Here is a 25815-nt window from a genome sequence, read left to right as displayed (position 1 = left end):
TTTTTATTAGGCTATACCTTATTTGTAAATAAAAGTGGTACATTAGTTCCAGTGGCCTATCTGACATTGTTGAATGATTTGAATATGATTGGTAGTTATGCATGGGAAGCTGCGTGCCTAGCATATTTATATAGACAGTTTGATATTGCGAGTAGACGAGAGGTGAAGAGCATAAGTGGATATCTTACGTTACTTGAGGTAATTATTTTAATTTCATAACTCTATATTATGTATTTACATATATTTAACATATATTAATAATTGTTTATATCAAATTTACAAGCATGGGTATATGAATATTTTCAGTTTAGTAGAAATAAATACAATTTGTTATATAGTGAGGAACAACCACGGGCTCTTCGTTGGCTACCTGTTCGTGATAGTGATATTTTACAATTTGTGAGGGAGTAGATTGATAATTTATCACCAGATGAGGTATTTTATTTTTGTGTTATGATTTTATAAATTAATTAATATATTCTAAAATTAAAGTTTACATTAAAAAACACTTGCAAGTAATTTGGATGCCGTATTGGAGGGCTCGTGCACATCACCCATTACTAGATATTACATTTTTCTCGGGTTGTTTGAAATGTGGAAGTATTATCGAATCATATTATCCTGAGAGGGTGTTACGACAGTTTGAGTATGTACAGACTATTCCTCCACCTCCATTATCACTTATTGAAGCTAAGCGGGGTACATGTACGGCATCATATCGAGTAATTTATGTATTTATTGATGATAGTTGGAATCAGTGAGATATTTATTTATTACCACCACATTGACGCGGTAGACCTTGTGAATTTCCATGACACTTTACACACGATTACTTATCGTGGTATGGACCTATTACTCATGCATTGATACAAAATCATGAATGTCGATCAGGGTTCGATAGAGGTGGCGAAGATCTACTTAGTCTTGTTGAAGTAGTAAGATTTTATGTTTAAGTTAAAGTTATTATTGAATATAGTTTATTTAAATTAAAAAAAATTGATATATTTTTTTTTCTAGCATAATTGTGTTGCATTAGGTGCTCTCAATCTTACCATGTCAAGTGTAGAACCCGTATCCTCAGATGCATGGAGAGAGACATGTATCCACGTAAATCGTATTTTATCATCTTCTACAAGCTTCAATCCATGGCTCCCCGTGTGATGTTGCCGGAGCCTCCATATCTCGTACTTCTCAACCCCCCAATCAAGATGAGCAAGACTAATTCAAGCACGAGCAAGATGGAGTATTGAATGAATTAATTATTTTTATTAGTACTTTTATTTGTTATATTTCTAAAGTGGATCAAGTTATTTAAGTTATTTGTAATAATATTTTATTGTTAGTTTTAATTTAATGTAATTTTATTTAATTTTTCTTTCTCTTTAATATTTAACTAAAAAAATTAAATTTAAAGCAATTAAAGAAAAAAAACAAAAGAAAATATGAATTTAGATGTAACTTTTAAAAAAATTTAAGAAAACTAAAATTAAAACAACTCAAAAAAATTATAAATATAAATGTTGATTTAACTTTTACAATTACTAAAATTAAAGCAACTAAACAAATTAAAAGTAAAGAAATATAAATTTAATATAACTTTGATGTAACTTAAAAAATATAAATTTAATATATTTAAAATTGCAGCTGGCAGAAAAGGTACTGAAGCCCAGAATTTGGGAATCACTCAAATTCTTGAATCTCTGGATTCGGTGATTAGGGATGGCCCCGAATCCTTAAGTTCGAGATTTTCAAATACTTCCAAATTTATGAGTTCGATGATTGAGAAATTTCCCGAACCGTTGAGTTCGGGATTTCCAAATTCTTCTGAATCTTTAGATTCGGTGATTGAGGATAATCCCAAACCTCTAAGTTCGAGAATGCTGGGCGTTCTCGAATATCAGGATTCAGATATCTTGAGTCTCCCCGAATATTGAGGTTCGAAAGAGTTTTAATTTAATTTTATGTTAAAATTAAAGCAATTGAAGAGAAATTAAAACAAAATAAATATAAATTTTGATGTAATTTCAAAAAAATTAAATAAACCAAATTAAAGCAATTGAAAAAAAAATTATAACTAAACAAATATTAATTTTGATATAACTTTAAAAAAACTTAAAAAACTAAAATTAAAATATTAAAATTAAAGAAATATAAATTTAATATAAATTTTGATGTAATTTAAAACAACTAACGTTACACTATTTTGTTAAAGAAAATAGTATATTTTTATTTTTTATTATTCAAAAATAAAAGATATTTATGGGACAGAGTCAAATTCTTTGATTAGGGATGCCTCCGAATACCTGAGTTCGGGATTTATAAATCCTCTCGAATATCTGGATTCGGTGATTTGAGATATTCCCGAATCCTTGAGTTTGGGATATATAAATTTTCTCAAATCTCTGGGTTCGGTGATTGGGATGTCTCCGAACCCCCAAGTTCGGGAAATATAAATCTCCTCGAATCTCTAGATTATGTGATTGGGGATGTTCCTGAACACCTGAGTTCGGGATATATAAATACTCTCGAATCTCTGGTTTCGATGATTGGAGATGCCCCCGAACTCTGAGTTTAGGAAATCCTCCCAAATCTCTGCCTTCGGTGATTGGAGATATCCCCGAACCCCTGAGTTTGAAGATTCTGGGCGTCCCCGAATCCCAGGGTACGGACGTCGCCAATCTCCCATTAGTTTTAATTTAATTTTATGTACTAAAAAACTAAAATTAAAGTAATTGAAGAAAAATTAAAATAAAATAAATATAAATTTTGCTATAACTTTAAATAATACTTAAAAAACGTAAATTAAAGCAACTGAAAACATATCAATAGTGCTTGTATACAAATCACATTTTATAAAAAACATCACATATTCTATACACAATAACAACTATAACTAATACAACTATAATTTTATAAAAAAAACTTGAATCAATAACATTACATTCATATTTTTGTCATCTATCACTTAAATCAATAATATCTTTAGTTGCCACATTTTTGTCAATCATAGACAAAAATGCTTCAATTCTAACTATATATGGTGTTTCTCATTCTCGTGCACTATCAGCTCAATATGTATGCCACTTGAGTGCAACTGGAGTTATTGGCGAGTTTGGTTTAAGAAACACCTGAAAAATAATAATAACATATATTATTAATAACAATATAATAACTATATAATTATCCAAATACACAACATAACAAATAAAAATACCTGAACAAAATGACAATCATTCACAAAACGAATATTAATAATTCTGTGTTGTAGTGATGGAGGAGGTACTGATCTCAGCAGAAGATAGGTAAGACATTGAAGTCTAGACAAATGGATCAAGACCACATTATACTTTGAAACGATCAAATGTCCCATGTCAGGTAATGTCATCCAGTGCTGGGGAGGTGCAACAGACTCAAAGCAAGAGAGTGCATGCATTAACTCATCTACACGTATATTAGATTTGTATAATTGTGAATACTCAGCATGAAAAACATGTAACTCTTCAATCAGGTTAATACGAATATCTCTTCAATTTTGGTCACTCATACCAAGTAATGCCACAATGGCACGAAACCCACAATGTCCATCAGAATTTACATTCACAATATTGTGTATGAAATATTGTACGTTTGGTGGGAAAGAATCATCATAACCTCACAATCTATATCATCATAACCTCACAATCTATATTTCACATTCACGCGAGATTTTGAAAGTTTACATTCATTCCCTATCTTAGTTGAACTCTGTATTACTGGGGTTTTTTTTATAATGAGAAGAGTGTACTATTTCAAAGTACGATAGATCACGTCTGGTAGAACTATCAAAATGATGTTTTTTCTTTGAGGATGCCTTACCTTTTGTTTTAACTTTAACACTTGGCGGCATTAATGAAGTTGTAACAGGATCAACTAATTCTGTCAACTTTTGTTTCAATACTAATTTACCTGTCTTTGATTCTAACTGAAACTTCTTATATATGGTTTCTATCTCTGGCTCAATCATCAGTAGAGATGAGATATTATCATCACAAGTAGTCTGCATCAAATATAACTTTCTCCAATGAGAATGCACAACAGATAAGGGAATTGGTCGTCCTTGAATGATGAACTCTGCAATTTCATGTGCACAAGGCAAACCATGTGTACTTCTTATCACACATCCACATGAAATCTTATCCACCCCAATTTTCTGAGTTATCTGTGTTTCTTTTAACACCATATTCATTGCATTTCTAGAGATAATACCTCGTAATTCTCTGAAAATTTTTGGTTTGAAATTATGTTGCACCAATGTTAAGCTCTTCTCAAACGATCCTTTGATCTCAGTATGCTGTAACTCAATAAGAGAGTTGATGATTGTCCATGATGACTCAAAATCACCTTGAGATGATCCAAGATGTCTTTTCAACTTCGCATGCGCACTCTCAGCCCTTCAACAAAAGCATATTCATATATTAGATATCGTAATTTTTGAGTATATTATAATATAAATAATAAGTAAAGATATATGAGATCTGAGTTTTATAAATAGTACTTGTTAGTAGTAACATTCCCAAAATGCATTATCTTATTTATCCACGCTGCAACAAATTTTTTCTTATAATTATTCAACCATGCATTTCTCACATGATCAAGTGTATTGTCATATACATGATACTCATCTGTTAAGTCATGAAACCGACGTTCATATTCATTCTCAGTTGAGGCAAACATAACAAACTGTCAACCTAATATAAACTTCTCCCATGTCTCTTTTCTATCAAAGAACTTTTTACAATTAGTGAGTATATTTTTTGATATATGCCACCTGCACAATAAGGTGGTAGCATTTGGAAAAACTTTATGTATTGTATTTATTAATGCTAATTCTCTGTCCGTAACAACTACTCTCGGAAATATATTAGATCCCATCAAACTCTGTAATCTTTCCATTGCCCATGTATAGTTATCCTCGCATTCATGATCCATGAATGCAAATACAACAGGAAAAGTCAATTCAGTGGATGTTACACCAACAATCTGAAGCAGTGGATATCTGTACCTATTAGTTTTGTATGTACAATTCATTATTAAAACATGGGGGAATACCTTTAATAACTCTATAGCCATTGGATGAGCCTAAAATAAATCTGTAATACAATCTGTTGATCTCTCACATCTATGCCACTTCACATAATTACATTATCCTAATTTTTTTATCAACTGTTGCATTTGTGATCGATCACCTTTCTCTATAAGTCTATATCTTTGACGTGCATTATATATAGTTTTGATAGTAGTGACATTTCTATCGTCTTGTACCTTTATAACCATCGAAATATTTTTAGGCTTCATAAGATTATTAGACATTGTATTCAATATTTTTTTCTGTTCTTCTGTAAGCCGCCATGCATATGAATGACCCTCAAGTTGAGTTGATGGTGCATGATTGTGAAATCCATATGTAATCTTCAACTTCCATTTTTCGTCTAAAACTTTGAGGCCAATTAATTGAAATGGACAATCACATTTCTTTGAACCCGTACACTTACGTTTTAATTCTTCCCCTGATTCTTCTTTTATTTTTTTTTATGGTCTATATTTTCCACCCCTTTCGCAATCAAAGCGAACTCTGAATGGCCTTCTGGGACCCCACATTCAGAACCCTTTATCATGTTAACAATTCCATTTTCTTTTCCAACTTATCTAACCCATCAAATAAGTTCTTCTTTACTGTTAAACAGCTGATAAAAAAATAGAATTCAAATATTGTTCAAATAATAATGAAATAAAAGTTTAATAAAAATGTATGATACCTCATTGGTAGTAAATGGTTCAATAGCATCAAATGACTGTTCAAATGAAAAAAAAAATATGTAAATAGAAAACATAAATAATTTAAAAACATTGTTCAAATAATAATTAAATGAAAGTTTAATAATGTATGATACCTCATTATTAGTAAACGGTTCGACAGCTGACTGATGAAATGAACAAAAAAATAAAAATTATGTAAATAAAAAACATAAATAATTTAAAGTAATGAAATATCCCGAATCATTAGATTCGAGATTACTTGACTCCCTCGAACCGAATCCTTCGGGGCATCCTCGAGTTCCCGAATCCCTCAGTTCGAATACTCAAGGAATCCCCGAATCGAAGGATTCGAGGCACACTGATTCCCCCGAATTTGAGGATTCGAGAATTCTTCATAGTTTCCCAACTCTTGGTTTTTGTCTGTTAGTGATAAATAAATTTAGAAATACAATAAATTTTCAAATACCTCATGAATTTTATTATCTTCTTTTTCGCCAGAACATAAATAGTTATTATTTTCTTTGTAAAACTTCATAAACATTTGTCTATAATAATCTTCCATGCTTAACTTACCTATCACGAGCAGAACTATGCTTAGCAATCTTCTATGTTGAGTAATAGTTGTTCTGTAATGCTTGTTAGATGTTGAATAATAATGACTGCGCAATGTGAGTGAGCAAAGGTGTTTAGATATAGTGAGTAAAGTGGCTATAACGATGGTGGGTGAAAAATTGCGTGCACGCGCTTGAAAGAGTAAATGGTGGGTGGTTGAGCGTACAATATTTATTAAGGGTAAATATGAAATTTTATAAGGTTTTTCAGAAATATTAAAAGTAAGTTGCGGAGAGCAAAATTGATAGTTATAAATAGAATTTCCCCAATCTTAGTTCCAGACTCAAAAGGTTCTGTATGTAATTTATCAATAATAATAATGAAGAGATTAAATGGTTGATAAAAATGTAATCCGCACTGCCCAGATGACAAACCAGTAGTGTCATACGAACAACTTAAGCTAATTGTTACAAAGTGCAGTGCACTATGAGCATGCGTTCATCCAAATCAAACAATATCCTAGAACGCCAAGACAAAAACTGCTCCATACCTTTGTGACCCTTTGGGTGGAACTGAATTAATCCTCCCCTTACCTGACTTTACACTATCACCACAAATGGGGGCACAAAATAGATAAATCACTGCCAACAGCCAAAAGGAGTATATGTTTGCCCCAAGTTTTTCCTTTGCTTTTTCAAAGAGGGCCAAAGCAGAGGTAGAAAGTTTTTCCTTTCCACTAATAGGCATCCACTTGTCCCGCAATCTCATTTTTCCCCTGTAGAAAGTTTAATTCAAGAATGCATCCTGATATCCCATGGAAATGAACAAATTTATCCAGCTTATAATGCCATTTAAAATAAAATTTTAAAACATCCATTTTTACATCAAGATAAAGCTACAAATGAACCGAGCTGCATTTTTCTTCCTCCTTTAGGCTCATTTATTACATGAATGAATAGAAGCCGAGCTCAACTAGTTATTGAATGGCTCATTTCATTTGTCACCAAAAAAGGTAAAGTCAAGAATATTATGTTGACTAGATTTTGAATATTCAATGAGCTTCCTCTATATATCCTTAAATTTTGCCAGCCTTTTCCTAAGTGATATCGAGTTCAGTTTGGTTGTTTTAAACATAACCAATTTGCAAAAATGAAAAAACAGAAATAGGAAAGCTGGTATAATATATATATATATATATATATATATATATATAGAGAGAGAGAGAGAGAGAGAGAGAGAGAGTTAAAGCACAACTAAAAGCCAAATGCATAGATGGTGTATGGCTTTCAACAAAATGCATACATCTTTTGTTTTATATCTATATAGTACATAATTACATATATGCATGTATATGTTCATGGGCATGATAAATAAAGCTAGGTCATTTTTAAGCTCAGTTTCTTTAGAAAATGAATGAACAAAATGCACTTGTCAACAAGCTGAAGATGAAATAGAAGAATGACAAGATCATTTGGATGCTTGTTTTCAAGTCTTTTTTTCAGTAAGTAATGTTGAAGCAGAAAAGATATAATTCTCTTTTATTAAATTGATTACAGGAGTAAAATTATCTGCGACAACAATGACCCCTTCAAGATGTTTGTTGTGTTATGCACAGATATGTTTCAATATATATATATATATATATATATATATATATGCAACAATAATTAATATTATGTGTGTAAGTTTGGATTATAACCAACATAGCAAATATGTTGAATTGCATAAATATATAGTGATGCACTCAATTTTCTTTTCATATCCATTAGCATGAGAGCTTGTTCATTACCTGTGAATTTCGCAGTCTGTTTTTTCCCTAAAAGTACTTTACCCAAAAGAATCTGAAAAGTTGGCAGCAGATGGAAAGATATTAATATGCAGTTCAGGATATACCTCCAAGAATAACTGTTGTTGAAGTCACGTGCACCAGAAGATACATTGGATTTGCAGCTCATAATTTGTGTGGCATAATGACAAAAAGAACCATCAGAACCAGACAGGAACCAGCACAGCAAGTGAACTGTAGATAAATGAGTTAGATTTCATGTCAAGACAGTAAAGTAGGCAGTCAGAAAAATAAAATGCCAACTCTGTGAACAGAAAAGGCAGGCAAAACTTACATCCTTGACAAGACCCATAAATTCCTTCAACTTGCATCAAGCAAACCAATTTATCCAGTAACATCCTACAAGGAAGGAAGGGGAGGGGGAGGGGAGGCAGGGTTGTAAGTATTGCCAGGAATAAATTAACACAAAGTTAGCATTCGATGTCTAAGAAGACTGCCAGGCTAAAACTACAGGAATTTAAGTTGCAAAACCATTTCTTAGTTGCTTCTGATAAAATATAATTTTTAGCAGCAACACCAGTCGAAATTTGAATCTTGTCAGACAGAAACATAAGATAACTTGATAGAATAACAAACATTCACAAGTTTAGAACTCTAATCACCGTAACAGGGATAACCACCAAGCACCATCAAGAAATTGCATACGCAAACAATCCCCCTGCAAAGTAAAACAATGTCAAAGAAACAAAGTAACTAAGAATATAGCAAAAAACTTCTAATGAGACAGATAATGGTATTATGTAATGAATTACATTCTCATAAAGCTCTTATGATTATTATCCCTCTAGTATTGTCAATTATTAAAAATAAATAAATCAGTTGTTGGATACAGTGAATAGCAAGAATTATTGTGAGCTCTTTGACCGTTCTTCATGTGATAATACAGCTATAGAAGGCAAAGGTATAAAAATTAAAAAGTTATAGTAATTTCTCAACTAGTGCAATTAAATGTAGATGTAGAGCCAAGACTTCACAAACATTTAATAATTGGATTTTTTATATTCAATGTTACATTAAAGGTAGCTTTGCTAGGCCAAATCCCATTATTCTCCCAAAAGGACTTTCATCTTAAAAAATAAGTGCTAATCTTGCATATCACCTTCAATTTTCTTGTACCCAATTTTAGTTGATATATCTTTATTTAGTAATTAAGTGGGTGATCAAATAAAATTATCTGATAAAGACTTAATTCTCTACTAATATGACAAACATCAATACTTTCACCCTTTGCACACTGATGTAGTGCAAAATAGAATCTATAACAACAGTATCCATCATATGGACAGAGAAAGAATTTCTTCAAACAACAAATGGCATACCTTGTCCAAGAATCAAGATTGCATTTGTCGCCAAAGCAATAATATCTTCAATCTTTTCACTGGAAAATATTGCTTGAGTAACTGCCCAAACAAAGAAAAATTATTAAAACCCTATACTATTAAGTGAAATAAAAGTTGGTAACAATGATCATAGGATAAGCAATGCCAGCTCATAAAAGATGAAAGGTTTTCATGCAAAACAAAGTGTCATGAACTGGAAAAATATGTGTCCAGTTACAAGTTTTAATTAGTGGAGGACTGATTTAGAACGAATAGTTCAGGATAAAATCAAAATGAGCTTTCATAGAAGTAAACTAGGGATAACATTAAAAGAAAAGAAATGAAGAAACATATTAAGAGCATGCAAGATAAAAGACAATTTTGATAAGACAAATTCTGAAAGAAACTCTTGTATCAGTGTGCATCTGTAGCACTCACAAGCTTCAAGCAAAGAGAAAACCAAATAATTGAAGTCACAGCCAGAGGCAGAAGACAGGTGTGTACGTATGTATATACACAGAGAGAGAACTAGACAAAACAACTTGCAGGTTATATAAAAAATCTAAGTAATTTTCACCAAAGGAATTTTTACGAAAACTTCCCTTAAGAATATCATAGAACAGTGACAGAATCTTTTATGGTTGACACTATCAGCAATATTCAGCTAGCTATTCAATCAGAATAAACACAATATTAATGCAGAAGATTGTTTGCTCAACGACAAAATTTTTAGTAATAGGATTCTATTCAAGCATAACTCCTGTCCTAAATCAAACTCTCAAGGTCCAAACCAGGAAGTTGCTGGGTTTCAAAGAGGCCACAAAAACAAAGATTACAAGCTTAAACCAATAATAACTACAATAGAAAAAACCTGAAGTTTGTATTAGCTTTCCCTCGGTTTCTTTCCTATCTATTTCACTACCGCAAGTATCAGTGTCAGGTATTGCCAGAGAGTGCACTGTATGGTGTCCATCTGAAATCCAAACAGTTTGTGTTCCTGCAAGATGATGATTAGTTCTGTTCAGATGTGGATAGAGATATAGACCAGTAATGCCATAGTCTAATAAAACTTTTTTTTTTTTTTCAAAAATACTACAATTTATACACACAAAAAAAAATCTGTAAATACAAGTGGCCAGAAACTATTTCCCAAACTATGGTTGTGGCCACCTTTGGCTGGCATGTTGGGATTTCTTGCTATGCAGGCAAATTGTCCAATACAGAATCAGTGGTTCTTATAATTCAATCAGCAGCTCTAGTGGAGAACGACTGACCCAATCCATAATTTCTCACAAGATAATTTCTTGTCGTTGAAGTGGGAGAGGGGATAACAATTTTCCAGTGAGGAGGATAACAGAACCATCACATCTCAGGAACCTTGGTGAAGGGAATAACAATTTTCTGTTGCAGTCAGTGGACTAATCATTGTCTGCTTCAGCTTTCAATGATGTGGACCCAACTCAAGTCCAATACTTTCTGCCACCAAAACTCAGACATCAATTCTGAAAGTGGTTTCTAGCAAACCACCAGATAACAGCTTCAATCTAAGATGCGAGAGTGGACCTGCTGAGACCCAGGCCTTGAACAAGGGAGATTGGACACCAGCTAGATTCACTGATTTGAGTTCGCAACCTCATATGGGTATTGATTCCCAATTTGAGTTTAGATCCTCAATTTTCCACCACCCAGTTGCTTCAATTGTCCAACAATCGCACCAATTTGGGGGGCTTGATTGCTGAAGGAGGCATAGGATCAAGCAATGTTGGAGGATATAATGCAAAGATGGAGATGAGTGATGGGAATGATAATAGCGCAGTGGACTAGCAGGGAAGATATCAAAGACCACATGAATGGACTGCTGATCTAATGTGGGCTTTTTATACAGAATCACTGTCTTCATCAGCACTCTTGTATTGCAAATCTGCCCACATTGAAAAAAACCGATATGGAAGCTGAAGTGGCCAGTCAGTAGTAGCTTGGGAAGTAATTTCTAGCTACTAGTATTTTACAAATTTTTGGTATAATTTATAATATTTTGGAAAAAATAATTTAATATGGACCATGTACAAGGAAGAATCAACCAATGTCATAAATTTATGTAATTAAACATTAAGATCAGTGATGAGCATTGGGCAAACCCACTCAATATTGTTGGTGCTCTGCTGTTCTAAACACTTCACTTGATTTTTCATGGAAGTTTAACATTCAACATAAAGCAGTAAGAAAAACAAAGAATCTAGAAATTTCAGATAAAGAAAATAAAAGGAGCATACGTAGTGAAACATCAGAAAGAACAGCCAGATTCTGAATTTTCATGGTGTTGGTTAACTTCTCCATGTGGCACGGAAATTCTGATGCAAGGATGGGATTGGACAAGCACAACAGGTGTAAATCTCCAGCTGAGTCCAAGATCATAAATTTATTTGGGGATAGAACCCGGATAGAAATTGCCTTCACTGACTGCAATTGTAGTTTACTAGATTTGTAGTTTTGAACCTTCTCATTCTTAAATGCCACAAAACATGTGCCCCACTCCTTAGAGTCATGCTTTAGCTTTACAGATCTCAGCTTTACTGCAAGTAACAATGCATTGTCAGGTTTTGTGAGCAATGGCAAAATGATCAGTTTCAGATATCTCAACAGTTACAAATGACTAACCGGCACTGGAAGCAATTTCTAGCTAAACAAATAATGTATTTACATTATGCAAATATAACAAATTGTAAGAATGTTCCAGATGTTAAAAACCAAATAACCATACCATGTTTAGCTGAATCGTGAAAGTAGCCCTCTCTTCAGAAGGAAATATTTAAACGATAATGCAAGTGTAAATCCACACAATTTATATCGAGGACGAATAATGAACAATTTAACTACAAGTTAGAAACATAGACCCATGGAAAAAAATTACAAGTGTATTGTCTTCTCCAAAACATGAATGACATATTCAAACAAAAAACCATACAGATAAAGACGTGCACACAGAACTTGTGCTTACCAGAATCAGAACGCTTATCGAACTTGCCGTCCAAGTAACCATTAGAAGAAATCTCCACAGTCCCTTCACCACCAGTTATTTTTCGGCCAGAATCACCATGTCCATAGTCCAAGTGAATTACCGAGTCAGAAACAACAGTTTCGCTGATTGTCTGAATGATCCCATTTGGCAAATTCAACCTTCGATCTTCCTCATTGTTTAGTCCATTTCCGCGCGGCGGCCTCTTAGCGCGGCCTTTGAGGAGCGGCCGCAAAGGGAATACCCTCACCCCATTCTCCTCCCCCAACATCAAGAACCCCAGCGAAGCACTAATCGAGAAGACCGGCGCGCAACAATCGATCACAGCGCACTTCATCAATTTCACGGTCACCCCATCCTCCGCACCGCCCACCATCCTCGCAGCGAAGACCCATATCTTACAATTCGAAACCGAGTACATGACCAAAACATTAATCGACCCGACGAGCTTCACAGAAATGCCGTGATTAACACTGAAAACGACCCCGGACTTGCTCTCTTCGAACTTAAGCTCGCTCTGATTGCAGATCAGTCTGGCCCTGGCGAAGGACTGGGACACCAGGATCCAGAAGCGGAGGAGGACGGCGGCGCCACCGCGGAGAGGAGAGGCGACGACGAAGAGGACGCGGGGGTTGGGGTTGGGGTTGTGGAGGAGGAGGAAGGTGGCGGAGGATGAGGGAGGGGGAACTAGGGTTTGGGGGGCGGGGAGACAGGAGATGGAGAGAGGGGAGAGAGAAGGGTAGAGAGAGATGGAGGAATCGGAGTGGAGGAGGGCGAGAGAGAGAGAGTGGGGGTCGAAGAGGAGAGAGGAGATCTGGGGAGAGGAGAGAGAGGTGGAGGCTTGTGGGAGATCCAGCTTCGAAGCCTGGACAATCACCATGGCAATCGGCAGGGCAGCTAGCATTACCAACCTCTAACCACAACGAGAGCGGAAGGGCATTCCGGTGTGTCGAGTATCGGGACTTTCGGTTCGGATACCATGTGGCACCCCGGCGGTTGGTTGCCACCTGTCCTAAAAGACTCTTGTCTTTTTGAGTAAATTACACCAAACCCCCCTTGAAGTTTCATAAAAAATGAAAAACACCCTTAATATACTGAAAATAACAAATAACTCCCAATAGTTAATTTATTGTATAAATTAACTCAATCTTTTGCCCTTATATATTAAACCCTCGTCTTTCTCCCTCCTCTCCAACATCCTATGGCTATCCAGCTACTCGTTCATTTTTTTAATATTTATATATTATTTCTTTATTTATTTAATAGCCAATATTTATATTTTGCAAATTTTGAAGCTCATTAGATTCAATTTGCAAATGAAACTGAACATTTTGTTTAATTTATTTTGTTATGTGCTTACAAATTGAACACCCAAAAGAAATTAAGAGCCTGTTATCCTTTCTTTCTCTTTCATTAAAGAAATTCATGAAAGTGTAGATGTAGGAACTCAAATTCAATTCCTCAAATATATTGGTGGTCGACACCATTATTAAATTAATTTTGATCATTAAGAAAAAATTAGCAGTCATTGCTACACAATAAATTAAAAAAGAGATTTGTCATTGTTGGAGATGAAAAAACTCAACAAAACCTTTCACCCATTGGGGATCCCTCTCTCCTTTCCCCGCCGCTAACAATCCCATCATGACTAATGTCAACTTAAATTTATTATTTAAATATCTACATAAGACATAACCATATAACCCATAAATCCGTAAATATCATAAAATATATTACAATTGAGTAGAGGATTGACGCTGGGAGTTAACTTTTAATCTGGGGTACCATCATAACTCACTTACTCACTCAATAATGCTTGATTCCTTCTTTATGCTTGCATTATGAATTTGGGCATTATTTTCTAGAGGGACCCAAAACCAACAGAATTTAAATTTACCTTAAGTGCTCGATCTCACCGGATGATTGACTCTTGAGGAGTTGGCCTAACATTATAAATCTAATTCCAATCAAATTATATCTATTAAATTGCCTTTATTACAATAACAATCTCACAAGAAACTGACAATATTGGTCCCTGCTGCAACCTATAAACCTGAAGGTGGAAAAGCTAAGCCCAACCACAGGCCATGGCATTGGCACCAAAAAAAAAGTGAGTTTTATTGCTAGGCATCAACATCATGATCATTCCCATACTCAGTCGGTGAAGTTAGAAATGGTGGCCCCGGGCTCACAGGCCTTGGCCGCCGGCGACGGCTCCACGGCGATGGACGGAGGAACCGGCGAGCCCAGCAGCTCCGCCGGCAGGTCCGGTATCCCCTTGAGGTAGAATGTGTAGAAGAGCTTGAAGGGGAACACGATCTGCTGCAGCTTCACCTGACCGTACACCCCCTCGAAGATGCCCGATCCGCCGGTCACGGCCAGATAAGTGTCCTCGTAGGTCAGATACGCCCCTTGCACCGCTATCTGCCCGTAGTCGCCGAAGTAGAAGCTGTACGTGGCCTCGTACCGGTCACCTTTCTTCTCCGGCACGTTCTGGATCAGAACGCACAGCCCGGCGGTGATCCCCACTCGCTTCTGCAGGTCTCCCGTGTAGATCTGCGAGATAAGCCCCAGATCAGGGTTTGGGCTCTGCTTTTTCCGGCGAAGATTGGAGAAGTCGGAAAGAAATTAATCACATAGACTTACCTTGTTGCTGAAAGGGACGAGGTCGCCGAGAGAATTGACGGATTTCTGGCTCAATCGAAGGTAAGCGGGGCTGCCGCGGTCTCGCTCGTTGATCTCGTAGACATAGAGTTCCTGAACTTTGGCTGCAACAAAAAGGAGATCGGAAGCCATTACACGAACAGATCACTTCACAAGCGAGATTTGGGGGCTTCAGAGAACTAAATCAGAATTACTCACCGGGTCTTGAAGCCTCTGCTGGGTTGCTCTGGCTCTTGCAGGTGAATGATCTGGTAGAGCCGAGCCTGAGACTGAGGTTTGGGGAGAACGAGGGGCTTGACTTTGAAAGCTTGAGTGATCGGACTGTCTGGGCCGGCGAAGAGGTGGCTGCGGCCGCCGCCGGCAGCTTGACGGAAGAAGAGATAGCCCTGAGAGCAGCGGAAGTGGATGAGGCAGCCATTGGTGAAGCTTGTTCGCGGTAGAAAGTCTAGGGTTCGGTTATCGAACTGATAAAGGATGTGATGATGGACAACGAGAGGAGACTGGGGGGTGTGTGTGTGTATATATATATATATATATATATATTAGAGAGAGAGAGAGAGATTATAAGGGTGGGTGACGATGGAAAGTCCACCACTACGAGAAGGGTCAAAGAGGGTTCATGATTCGTGAATATGAAAATGAAAACAGTTTCCAATTGGGCACGTGGGTTTGGTACTGTGGCAACCGGCTGCGGCCACCAGCGTGTCCATTTTGAACCGACCAGTCTGGACACGCCCGGCCGGAGAGCGAGCCGGTTTGAAGTTCTATGCCAATACTAATGTTGAAGTCTCAAGTCCACATGATATGGGCGGTGGGTGATGCAAAACAATTCGCCCACGTTTCGGGCATGGCTGATTCAATGTTAAAGTTGAGGTTAATTTAGATGCCTAGGAAATTTTGGGTTACATTTTAATAATAGGTCACGCCGTTGCCGTTCTACTTTTGGATTTCTTTTTGGTACATATATAATTTAAGTAATTTAATAAACGTGCAAGTTTGGGTCATTTTCCAGAATATTGCAAAGAGATTTTCTGCCATCTTTAGGGTGGCTACCTGCATTCACGTGATTTATTTATTTATTATTTGCTTGTAAACTATTTGTAAAATAATCTAATCTTTCTTTACCGTTTGCTAGCAATATAAAATAATTCATTGTCAATGTCCAATAAAGAAATGAAAATAATTAAAAATTATTCAATCACTTGTAAAACATACAAAGAATAAAATGGGGAATGCATTATTAAATTAGAACAAGATGATAAAATACTGAGCTTTAAACTAATTATATTTAGCCATGGAAGGAACTTAATTATTACATGGACATATAAAGATTTCTTTCTTCATCCCGTGTATGCAAGTGATGTACCAAATGAATTAAGTATTGTGTCAAACTTCTCTTTTATAATTATTATGTAATTTTTTAAATTGCAAATGAATCTTTTAGGGCCTATTCCCTTTGGCCTTTTTGGGCCGTTTTCTTTTTTCATTTTTTCGAAACACTGAAAACGTATTCTCTTTATTATTTTTAAAAACACGTTTTTAAAAATAACTAAAATTTTTACAAAGAAAACCTAAAACAATATTTTGTTGTTTTGGGTGTTTTCAGTGAAAACTCACTGAAAACAGAAAACAATCCCAAAACACGGAAATCCCCCTCCCTCTCCCAACCTCCAAACCCATTCTCATACTCTCAAAACAACGTTCTCTCTCTTTCTCCTCTCTTCTCCTTCATCCTCCACCATTGTCGTTGACTTTTCCTTCCCCGCCACCACTGTCATTGATTCCTCCTCGCCTGCCACCACTATCGTCGACTCCTCATCGCCAGTCACTGACTGCCATGGTCGACTGGTTGAGGAAAGAGATGGGGCGATCAATGATAATGAGAAAGTCGACTGTCGCGATAATGGGTCAGGAAGGAGATAGGGCGATCGACGATGATGAGGAGGAGAAACAGAGGCGGCCGACGATGAAAGGAAGAGGTGACAGTGGAAGATGGGTTGCTCATAACCCTAGATGGAAGAAGAATGAAGATGGGTTTTCTCTTATTTGGTTTTTTTTTTATTTTCTATTATTTATTTTTTTTGTTTTATTTTATTTAAATATTAAATTGAATATGTGATATGTTTTGTTTGTATTAACTTTTTTTAATGATATTTTTAAGATTATTAATTATTTTTATTTTATTTTATTTAAATTTTATTTTATAATTTAAAATATTTGAATTAAATTTATAATTTACTAATAAATATTTATAATTTATTTTAAATTAAATTTATTAAATAAAATATCATAATAACGAAAAAGAAACCATTTTTAAAATTTCAAAATAAACGTATTTTTTAATTTTTTTTAAGAAATAATTTTTCAAAATAACAAGAAAAAATATATTTTTAAAAATTTCAAAACAAACAACCAAAATACAAAACTCAAAATCTAAAACTGAAACACGAAGGAAGACCACTTATTTGGGGGAGGTTTTCAGTTTTCAGGGTCACGTACCCTTATGAAAGTAACCCCATCTAGCTAAAGAGAGGGACAAGGCTGACCTCCAAATCCAATATCGTGGTGGCTGCAATGCTCTGCATTAATATTACGAACTGAATGTATATAATATGATAAACTTTTGCATGTTAGTTAATTACTAACACAAATCATATTAAAAACACAGTCCAACATCTCCCTCAAGATCTCCAAACCCTTAAATTCTTTAAAAATTTGAATAATACCCATTTTAATTCACCTGTTGCCTTTGATGCTAATACATGCATGATATATATGGATTACTGAGCAGACGGATGGATCTACTTATAGAAACAAAGAGAAATTAAAGCCCGGCAAATCAGATGCATGCGATTGCGACGCTGAGTTCGATGAAAGAGCCTGCATCTACATGCATGTTCGGATCCCCTTGATAAGAGTCTGATGCTATGATTATATATATATGGAGTCTTAATACAGAGACCGATGTCAGTTCAATCCCATTCATTGAATTGGGGAATTCGGCGCTCATAATTTTACAGGAATGAAATCGAAACAAAGATTTGATGAGTCTCAACGAAGGCAGCCAGCCTATATATATCATTGCTTCTTCTGCAGGTTCATGAAAGAGTTAGCTTCAGTATAATTAATTTAATTCAACCATATTACGGACAGGATAGGATATGGGTTTTGCCCGATTGAGGTCGAGGAAGAACACAGTTGCAGGAAACTAGCTAGGTTATGGAGATGCTTAATATTACTGACTAGTGCCTAGTTTGTTGCAGGCAGCGACCGGCCGTTTCCGACATGAGATTATCACGTGCTGACATGTCTCCCTTGTACCCTACGGCTGTGTCTTCTTCTTCATCTTCCTCTTATCATTATTATTAATTCCATGGTTCATGAACATATATACAGTGAAACCTGGTAGAGAGACATGCACCTAGACCAAACCTGACTTCCTCGTCTTTGTTTGGGATTGGATTAATTGTTTTTTCTCCTTTGTCTCCCGTAACTGGGGCTCTCTGTTTCTCACTGTTTTAGTGGGTTCCACCCAGCAACCAGTTCCAAGTATATATCATGCTTCCAGATAATACTATAATGTTTAATTGGAAGATTTGGACAACTCTAAAATAACAAACAAGATTTAGTTCAAAATTCAAATATATGCTGAGTGCATGCAGTAACGAAACCTGGCATAATGAGCTTAGAAAAAAAAAGAAAAACAGCGTGAAGTGAATTATAGGGCTTTAAATGCACTAACTAACGAATGAAAATTTAAGGGTTGATGTGGATTATACACATCCCTTGGGGGGTTTCGGGTTGTGAATTTTGAGTCACGTGTTGAACCTTTTTAATGCCTAATTATAGTGACACACTATACGGATAATTAATCGAATTGGGTTGGGGTTGGGGATAATAAAAAGTCAACCCAATGAGGATTGGAAACAAGAGGTTCCAATTAGTTACATCTATCTTTCACTCATCATGGACAAAGCGAAGAGAGGCTGGGGCTCCAAGTTATATATAGGAGAAGCAGTACAAGAACAGGGCTGCATATACGTACAAAACATGTGGGATATATATATAAAAGGTTTCGTTTGTGTTAAACAATTTCAACTTTCCCAGCTGGAACGAATTAGCAAGGCATCATCATGTCAGTATCCTAGGGCAATTTTTTGAGCTTGACGCCCTTCATATACAATTTTAGGACTCAAAGATTCTGTTGTCTTGGGCCTGTTCCTCGGCCGGGTAGCCGTACTTCTTAAGTTAATTAACTCTCTTAGTTGAGAAGCCATGATTTCATCTATTATACATCAAAAATCTTATTTGTATAAATAATAAAATTATTAAGAGGATGATTGAAGACATTAAATGACAAAAATACTCTTATCTAATTTATAAATAACTATGTGTTGAGTTGAGAAGCCATGGTTTCATCTATTATACATGAAAAATGCTACTTATACAAATAATTGGATTATCAAGAGAATAATCGAAGGCATCAAATAACAAAAATGCTTTCACCTCATTTGCAGATTCATCATCCCTGCCCTTAGTCGCCTTATCTCTCCTCTATCATGGCTACCTCCAGTAAACTCCGCCTTGCCTTACCTCATCATCGCCTTTACCTCATCGATCGTCGATGCATCCCCTCGTTGCTCTGCAACAGTGCCTTAATTAATGAGCGATTGCTAACATCACTGCATCCTATCGTTGCCTTGCTACATCCTGCTCACGTCAACTGTCGCTACACTATTTCATCACCTCGTCGTTGTCGTCTCTAGATGAAGTCTGATTAGATTTTATGAAGCAAGCGTGATCAGGCTTCATCCGGGCCCATCCATAACGCCTTGATGATTAATGATGAAGGTCGATTTGATCATCGAATCTCTCGTGCCATCAATACATATAGCACCATCCATTATACATATACAATGTGACTTTGAGAAATCATCAGAACCACACAACGTCACGGAAGAAGAAGTCTTTGACCAGCAAGATATATTAATATATAGTTAAGGGTAGGTACGTACTGATCATGAGAAGCCATTTGAGTAAAGGCTAGCTTCTATTATATACATATAACGCAAGATTAGAATCTATCAAAATTGTATAGAATTATGAAAAATGGCTAAGTTATGCACCATGTTTTGAAAAAACCTCATTAATACGGAAATTACGTGGTAAATTATCTAAGGTACGTTCGTTGCAGTTTATAAGCAACAAAAGGAAGCATCCTAGCTGTTTCGTGCATATAATAAACTATAATATCATCCTCCAAACATAGCAGCCCAAATTTCTACGCAAATGCTCTCTCTCTCTCTCTCTCTCTCTCACGGTCGGCCATAAATGAGAGAGAGATAAGAGTTAACCCCTTTCGTTGAACCTTTCAGTCTCCTCTCTCATCCATATATAAAGAACTGCATGCACAGTGCTCACTTCACTCTCACAACTGGGAAGAGCATAAATTCCTATATAGCTCTCTTCTGACTTCTGATTTCTCTCTGAAGATATATATATATATAGACATGAATAATATGGGTATGAGTGGAGCCATGAGAGAAGAATCGAAGAAGAAAAGGTTGTCAAAGAGATCGGGCGTGGGAAGGTTTCTGAAGCAACAGCGAGCCAGGCTTTACATAATGCGGAGATGCATTGTCATGCTTGTCTGCTGGCGTGACTGACATATAGTCATGACGATTGATTCATCATCCCACATAGCATCGGCCGGCCGCCGGCCAGAATCGTTGCCGCCGATGAGAGCCTCTCTTTTGAGATGTCGGTCCCTGAGATTGTAAATAGCTAGCGAAGCGAAAATTAGGTGTTAGGAATATATTGTAGCTAGTTCAATCTTGTTTATCTATCTTTGTATGCTATCGAGACTTGTTTTGTATATGTTTAATGGTAATTACTTTTGTCTTTTGAGAATTGCTTTTAACCTTTTCTTGCTTAAAAAGTTAATTGATGACTGTCATTAACAAAGAGATCAAAAGAAAAGTAAGAACCCAATTGTACAATTGTATTTGCTAATTAAAGAAGAAAAATTAACTAAAAGGGCTCTAAGAACAAAATTTCTGCAAAGAAGTTCTTTATCAAAGTCTAATTTGAGGGTTTCCTGTTAATTAAGCGATCAATTACAGTTTTGCACTCATCTCAAGAAGTTCTTTATCAAAGTCTAATGTGAGGGTGATTAATTAATTAATTTAATTTTGTAGTTATAAGGTATCCTAATGAGTTTTTATTTTTTTTTATTTTTAACAAATAGACATAAATTAGTTCAAACCATTCATAAAAATGAATTGGAAAATAACCCATTTCATAAACAGCCTACCAAAACACTGCAATAAGGTGTTTTCCTATTCTTGTTCTCCATGGCAGCTGAGCTGGGCCAATCCTAACAAAATGGGCTTTTCTCGCATCAAGCTCAAGAAGGCAGAGGATAAAATGACGTCGTATTCTCTCTCTTCTTTGCTGGGCCTCGATTTCATTTCCTGTTTCTTGCACATAAAGCCATGGCTGAACCAGTTCTGATCAGTTCTCCAGAACAATGGAAGCTGCGAAGACGAAGAAAGCTATGGCGCACGAAATCGGAGGTCTCCAAAATAACACGCTTCGGTTTCGACTCCAGAGCGTTAAGAGCGAGATCGTTGGATCTCATCTCATCCTCTCCAATCTTCTTATCAATCTGTACTCTCTCTCTCTCTCTCTCTATATATATATATATATTTGTATTTGTGGTATGTATATCTGAATATAAGCATGTAAAAGGTGTATGTTCTTCTTAATTGAAGTATATGTATGTGTACGGTGCTAGGCAAAGGAGGTTCATGAACAGATGAAGAGTAGAGTCCTCGCTGACATGTACGGCTCGGCTTTTCCATTGAGGATGGACCTCGATGTCCAGATGCATTCTAGGTAGGAAATGGAGCTGTTGCCTCAACATGTATCCTCTTGTTTCTGGTACTGTTTTGTGATTTATTTGACGATTTGCAAATATGGGGGAATGGCTTCGCTGGAAGTGGGACTTGCTGTTTTCTTTTGCTCTCTTCAGGCAGTTTTCAGTTTGAAAACGTATTTATTTTATATTTTAAGAAACGTATTTTAAAAAAAAAAAAAAAATTATAAGAAAAACGGGAGAAAAAGTTATTTTGATACGTTTAAAATTTTTAAAATACAGAAAAACGCTATTAACAAAAAAAAAATACGTTTTCAGGAATATCAAAATAGACACTCAAATCATAAAATTAAAAATAAATTCAAAACTTAAAACTGAAAATTGAAAGTTGAAAGAAGAACAACCCCAGTAGTTTTTGGATTTTCACTTGTGTGCGAGGTGATGCTTTTGGGGGCAGTTGCGTGTGATTAGTTCAGTTGATGTGTTGTTGGGTTTCTGGGAAATTGAAGAAGAGGCTGGATTTAATTCAGCCAACGATATTTCATTTCGGATACCTGCGGACATTTGGAATTTTTGGTTAACCAAAGATCAGGTTTTGTTTCAGCTGAGACAAATGTGGAACTGTAGCTGAATGTTTTTCATTTTTTAAGGGGTCAATTCACTTTAGTTTTGCTCCATTGTTTCTGAATGGGGAAATTGATTAATGGCCAGTTTAGTAATATTTTGATGATAGGGTTTCCATTGGAGTTTTTGTTGGTTTCACGGATCATATGAGTTTGGTGTCTTATTTCATATGTCAGGGAGGGGGTAATGTTGCACATTTATGTGAAACGTTTTGGATGAAGCATATGATTCTCAAGATTTGATTTACCATGTATAAGATCTTTTAGAGTTACTTTACTAGGCATTGTCATACTGTAAGCATGCCTATGCTATGGGATTAGGTGTTACGTTACTTGTACTTATAAAAGAAGGTTCTGGTTTGTTTATACTAAAAGGAAGAAGATATAGGTTGAGGAGAGTTAAAGATTAGAGTTGACTAATATCTAAGGCTTAATTTGAATATTTTGCTAGTAGAAAGTCTGAACAATTTGTCATGTTAAATGTTTCATCTGTGTTGATGGCAGCACATTTACCTCTGTTATTTGTTTTCTGAATTCCATAAATTTTGGCTGAAATGCTAAAATCAACCATAAGATTTCTGCTTCTAATCAATTCAGGGTCCCACTTCTGTCCTACCTTAATCTGGATAGAAGATTTGGTTTGCTAGTTGAAGTTAGAGCTGCCAGATTGTAGTCTTAAGTCTGAAAAATCTGTTACGTTAAATGTTTGACTTTTATGGCTTTTGAATTTGCCATGTTGCCAGTAGCTTATTTGTCTTTTTTATCTGTTTTGTGAATCCGTAAATTTTTGCTGAAAATGCTAAATGCAGCACTCATATTTACTCTTTACTGTCAATTTAGGGTATCGTATCTGTCCTCATATTTGTTTTCCCGTGTCTTCTAATCAACTAGATAACCTAATAGGTTTCTTAGTACTGTCATGGATTAAGAGTTATCAAATAAGCTATTGCAATATGTTATAATAGTTGCTGGAATAGGAATACAAATATGACAAGGTGAGAGTTTAGATTAAGTAGGATAGAAATAATACGACAAGAGATGTGCATCAATTGTGTCTATTCAAAGGGTCAGGCCTTTGGTTTAGGCCTGCGACTAACTTATCCGTTCACCTAGGCCAAGGAGTAGGTGGACCATGGGTTTATAGAGAGGGTGGATGTTTTGAGCCGAAGGCTAACTGTGTATCGAGGACCCCTCGATTTTCCAAGTTAAAAAAATGTATTCCTCATGCCATGCGGAGATGATACGGCGAAAGGCAAGTTAATATAGGTTAAGATTTTTCCTAATGGAAAAAAATTGCCAATAATTAAACGGGAGCATAAGAATAGTTGATTGTGTGTAGTTTTGTGGGTAATAACTCAAATTGAAACTCTTCCAATAATCAGTATTGTGTCATGAAATTTCATTTGCTATTAGTTTTGACTTACATAATTTAAAATCTTGATAATGTTCATATTTAAATAAGAAAATATGAGAAGTTGAAGGGCGGAGAGATAACAAAAGATGAAAGGTAGGGTCATGAACCCACCCAGGAAAAAGTCTCTCTCTCTCTCTCTCGTATGCGCGTTCATCCTTATGGGAGGATGGATGTGCACGAACAGACACTCATGCAGATAGATATTCAGATCAAGAATCCACTCTAGTCGTATGTGAACATATTTTTAATATAATGCTGTGTTTTTATTGTTTTGCTTCTGGCTTATTCTGCTTTTTAGTATGATTGAGCCAAAGATTTTCTTTTCTTTTTCCCAGAAAGCTATCTCAGAAATTTTATTTTGAATTATGCTAATGCACCCACTTGGTTATTTTAATTCTTGAAGTTGTAGTGTCCAGGTAGTCATTTTCAGTATAATTTTTCAGTCGTATCATATTTAGGACCTGAAAGTTTCTAAAATGTTGACCTTTTTCCTCAATCAAAACTTTGCAGATTCCAGAGGCCTCCAGCTCCGGTACCTTCTTCCTTGCTAGGTTTGGAGGCATTGAGGGGAACTTTGGAAGACTACGGGTTTGAGGATTACCTGAATGGTAATGGCACATCAAACATTCAGCTAGATGCTATTTTTTGGGGCCCCAGTCTTCTTAAATTAGAACTGGTCTTGATTTGGTCCCTATTGCCTGTTTATTGATACAAGTTCTGAACTTGGTAAAATAGACCTGATTCTGGCCGTGACTGAATTGTGTAATTTGATGCTTCTTGCAGACCCACGCGAGTCTGAAACAGTCCGCCCCCTGGACATGCATCATGGAATGGAAGTTCGACTTGGACTCTCCAAGGGACCGGCTTGCCTCAGTTTTGTCTGAGGCATTATTATCCCATGCTTGCCAAAGAAACCTAACTTCCTTTTCGTATTGCTCTTTGCTGGGTTCTTGTTCTCTTTTTCACCCACAAAAAAAATAAAAATAAAATTGCCTGTCCCCCTTTTATTTGGAATTTGGCCGTATGGCTTCTTGTCCTCTTATATCTGTTGATAAAAATTAGTAAACAGCAAAGATGTTATGCAACCTACCACCCCATTACAACTTAGCATTATATTATGCATGTAATTGAAACAATGGATTATTCACTCATTGCTTGTGTTTTTCACGAGTGGACAATGCTAAGGGTGTTTAAAAAAATCGCTAAATCATAAAAATTGGTTGCATTGCATTGTGTGAATTTTTTAAGGGAAATGGGAATCATACGATTTGCAGTTTGATAAAAATAATTTTGGTTTTTAATCAAACTGTATGGGTATTAAGAGTTTAATAATATAAAAATTAAAAATAAAATTCTAAAGCCTAAATAATTTTTTCTACCCTAGTTTTTACCGACATTCTTTATCTCTCATCCTTCTCTTTTTATACATTTTATTTATCTTTTCTAAATATTTCTTCCTCTAACTTGAATGAACGGGATGGACAATAAATGAGTAAAAGTGTTGATTTAAATTAGGATTTTTTTTAACAGTTGATCCAGCCCATTAGGAAAAATCATGAAAATTGTACCATATTTTATGGTGTGATATAGTGCAGTTTATGAAAATTAAATTGATTTTGAGTAATAAAAATATTATATATATAATTTAACGTATTAAAAAGAGGTTTAGAATGATTAAATCGCACTGCGGACACCCAAGACAATGCTA

General features: G+C 35.6%; 2 protein-coding genes and 1 pseudogene across 4 annotated transcripts; 1 reads left to right on the top strand and 2 right to left on the bottom strand.

Moving 5' to 3' along the window:
- Nucleotides 1–6711: 6711 nt before the first annotated feature.
- On the bottom strand, nt 6712–13686 carry LOC127803981 (uncharacterized). 3 transcript variants are annotated; one of them, XM_052340661.1, is made up of 8 exons: nt 12512–13667; nt 11787–12086; nt 10385–10510; nt 9514–9594; nt 8797–8852; nt 8469–8533; nt 8242–8368; nt 6712–7123 (listed from the first exon to the last, which is right to left on the bottom strand). In XM_052340661.1, the coding sequence occupies exons 1-5, from the start codon at nt 13431–13433 to the stop codon at nt 8824–8826; spliced, it is 1458 nt and encodes a 485-aa protein (XP_052196621.1). In that variant the 5' UTR covers nt 13434–13667; the 3' UTR covers nt 6712–7123; nt 8242–8368; nt 8469–8533; nt 8797–8823. The 3 variants fall into 3 exon arrangements, with proteins under 3 accessions (XP_052196621.1, XP_052196622.1, XP_052196623.1); XM_052340662.1 differs by having other exon boundaries at nt 8469–8852; nt 12512–13670; XM_052340663.1 differs by lacking the exons at nt 6712–7123; nt 8242–8368; nt 8469–8533; ... (1 more) ...; nt 9514–9594; nt 10385–10510 and adding an exon at nt 10585–11434 and having other exon boundaries at nt 12512–13686.
- Nucleotides 13687–14487: 801 nt separating this feature from the next.
- LOC127803982 (allene oxide cyclase, chloroplastic-like) lies at nt 14488–15784 on the bottom strand. The gene is made up of 3 exons (XM_052340664.1): nt 15392–15784; nt 15176–15297; nt 14488–15085 (listed from the first exon to the last, which is right to left on the bottom strand). Exons 1-3 carry the CDS (start codon nt 15609–15611, stop codon nt 14684–14686), a joined length of 744 nt encoding a protein of 247 aa, XP_052196624.1. The 5' UTR covers nt 15612–15784; the 3' UTR covers nt 14488–14683.
- Nucleotides 15785–21603: 5819 nt separating this feature from the next.
- LOC127804633 (cyclin-B1-2-like) lies at nt 21604–25268 on the top strand (annotated as a pseudogene).
- The last annotated feature ends 547 nt before the right edge of the window (nt 25269–25815 follow it).

The sequence above is a fragment of the Diospyros lotus genome, chromosome 6 (genome assembly GCF_014633365.1).
Source record: "Diospyros lotus cultivar Yz01 chromosome 6, ASM1463336v1, whole genome shotgun sequence".
Classification (NCBI taxonomy): Eukaryota; Viridiplantae; Streptophyta; class Magnoliopsida; order Ericales; family Ebenaceae; genus Diospyros; species Diospyros lotus.
The sequence above is the reverse complement of the archived record's forward strand: the minus strand, read 5'-3'. Positions and strand labels throughout refer to the sequence as shown.

Excerpts from the sequence above, each read along its gene's own strand:
- LOC127803981 (XM_052340662.1), bottom strand. The coding sequence starts at position 13,433 with ATGCTAGCTGCCCTGCCGATTGCCATGGTGATTGTCCAGGCTTCGAAG. Across the intron at positions 12,087-12,511 it reads CGATAAGCGTTCTGATTCTG|TAAAGCTGAGATCTGTAAAG; the intron begins GTAAGCACAAGT and ends TGTTACTTGCAG. Across the intron at positions 10,511-11,786 it reads TCTTTCTGATGTTTCACTAC|GAACACAAACTGTTTGGATT; the intron begins GTATGCTCCTTT and ends ATCATCTTGCAG.
- LOC127803982 (XM_052340664.1), bottom strand. The coding sequence starts at position 15,611 with ATGGCTGCCTCATCCACTTCCGCTGCTCTCAGGGCTATCTCTTCTTCC. Across the intron at positions 15,298-15,391 it reads AGCAGAGGCTTCAAGACCCG|CCAAAGTTCAGGAACTCTAT; the intron begins GTGAGTAATTCT and ends TTTTTGTTGCAG. Across the intron at positions 15,086-15,175 it reads TCGTCCCTTTCAGCAACAAG|ATCTACACGGGAGACCTGCA; the intron begins GTAAGTCTATGT and ends CTTATCTCGCAG.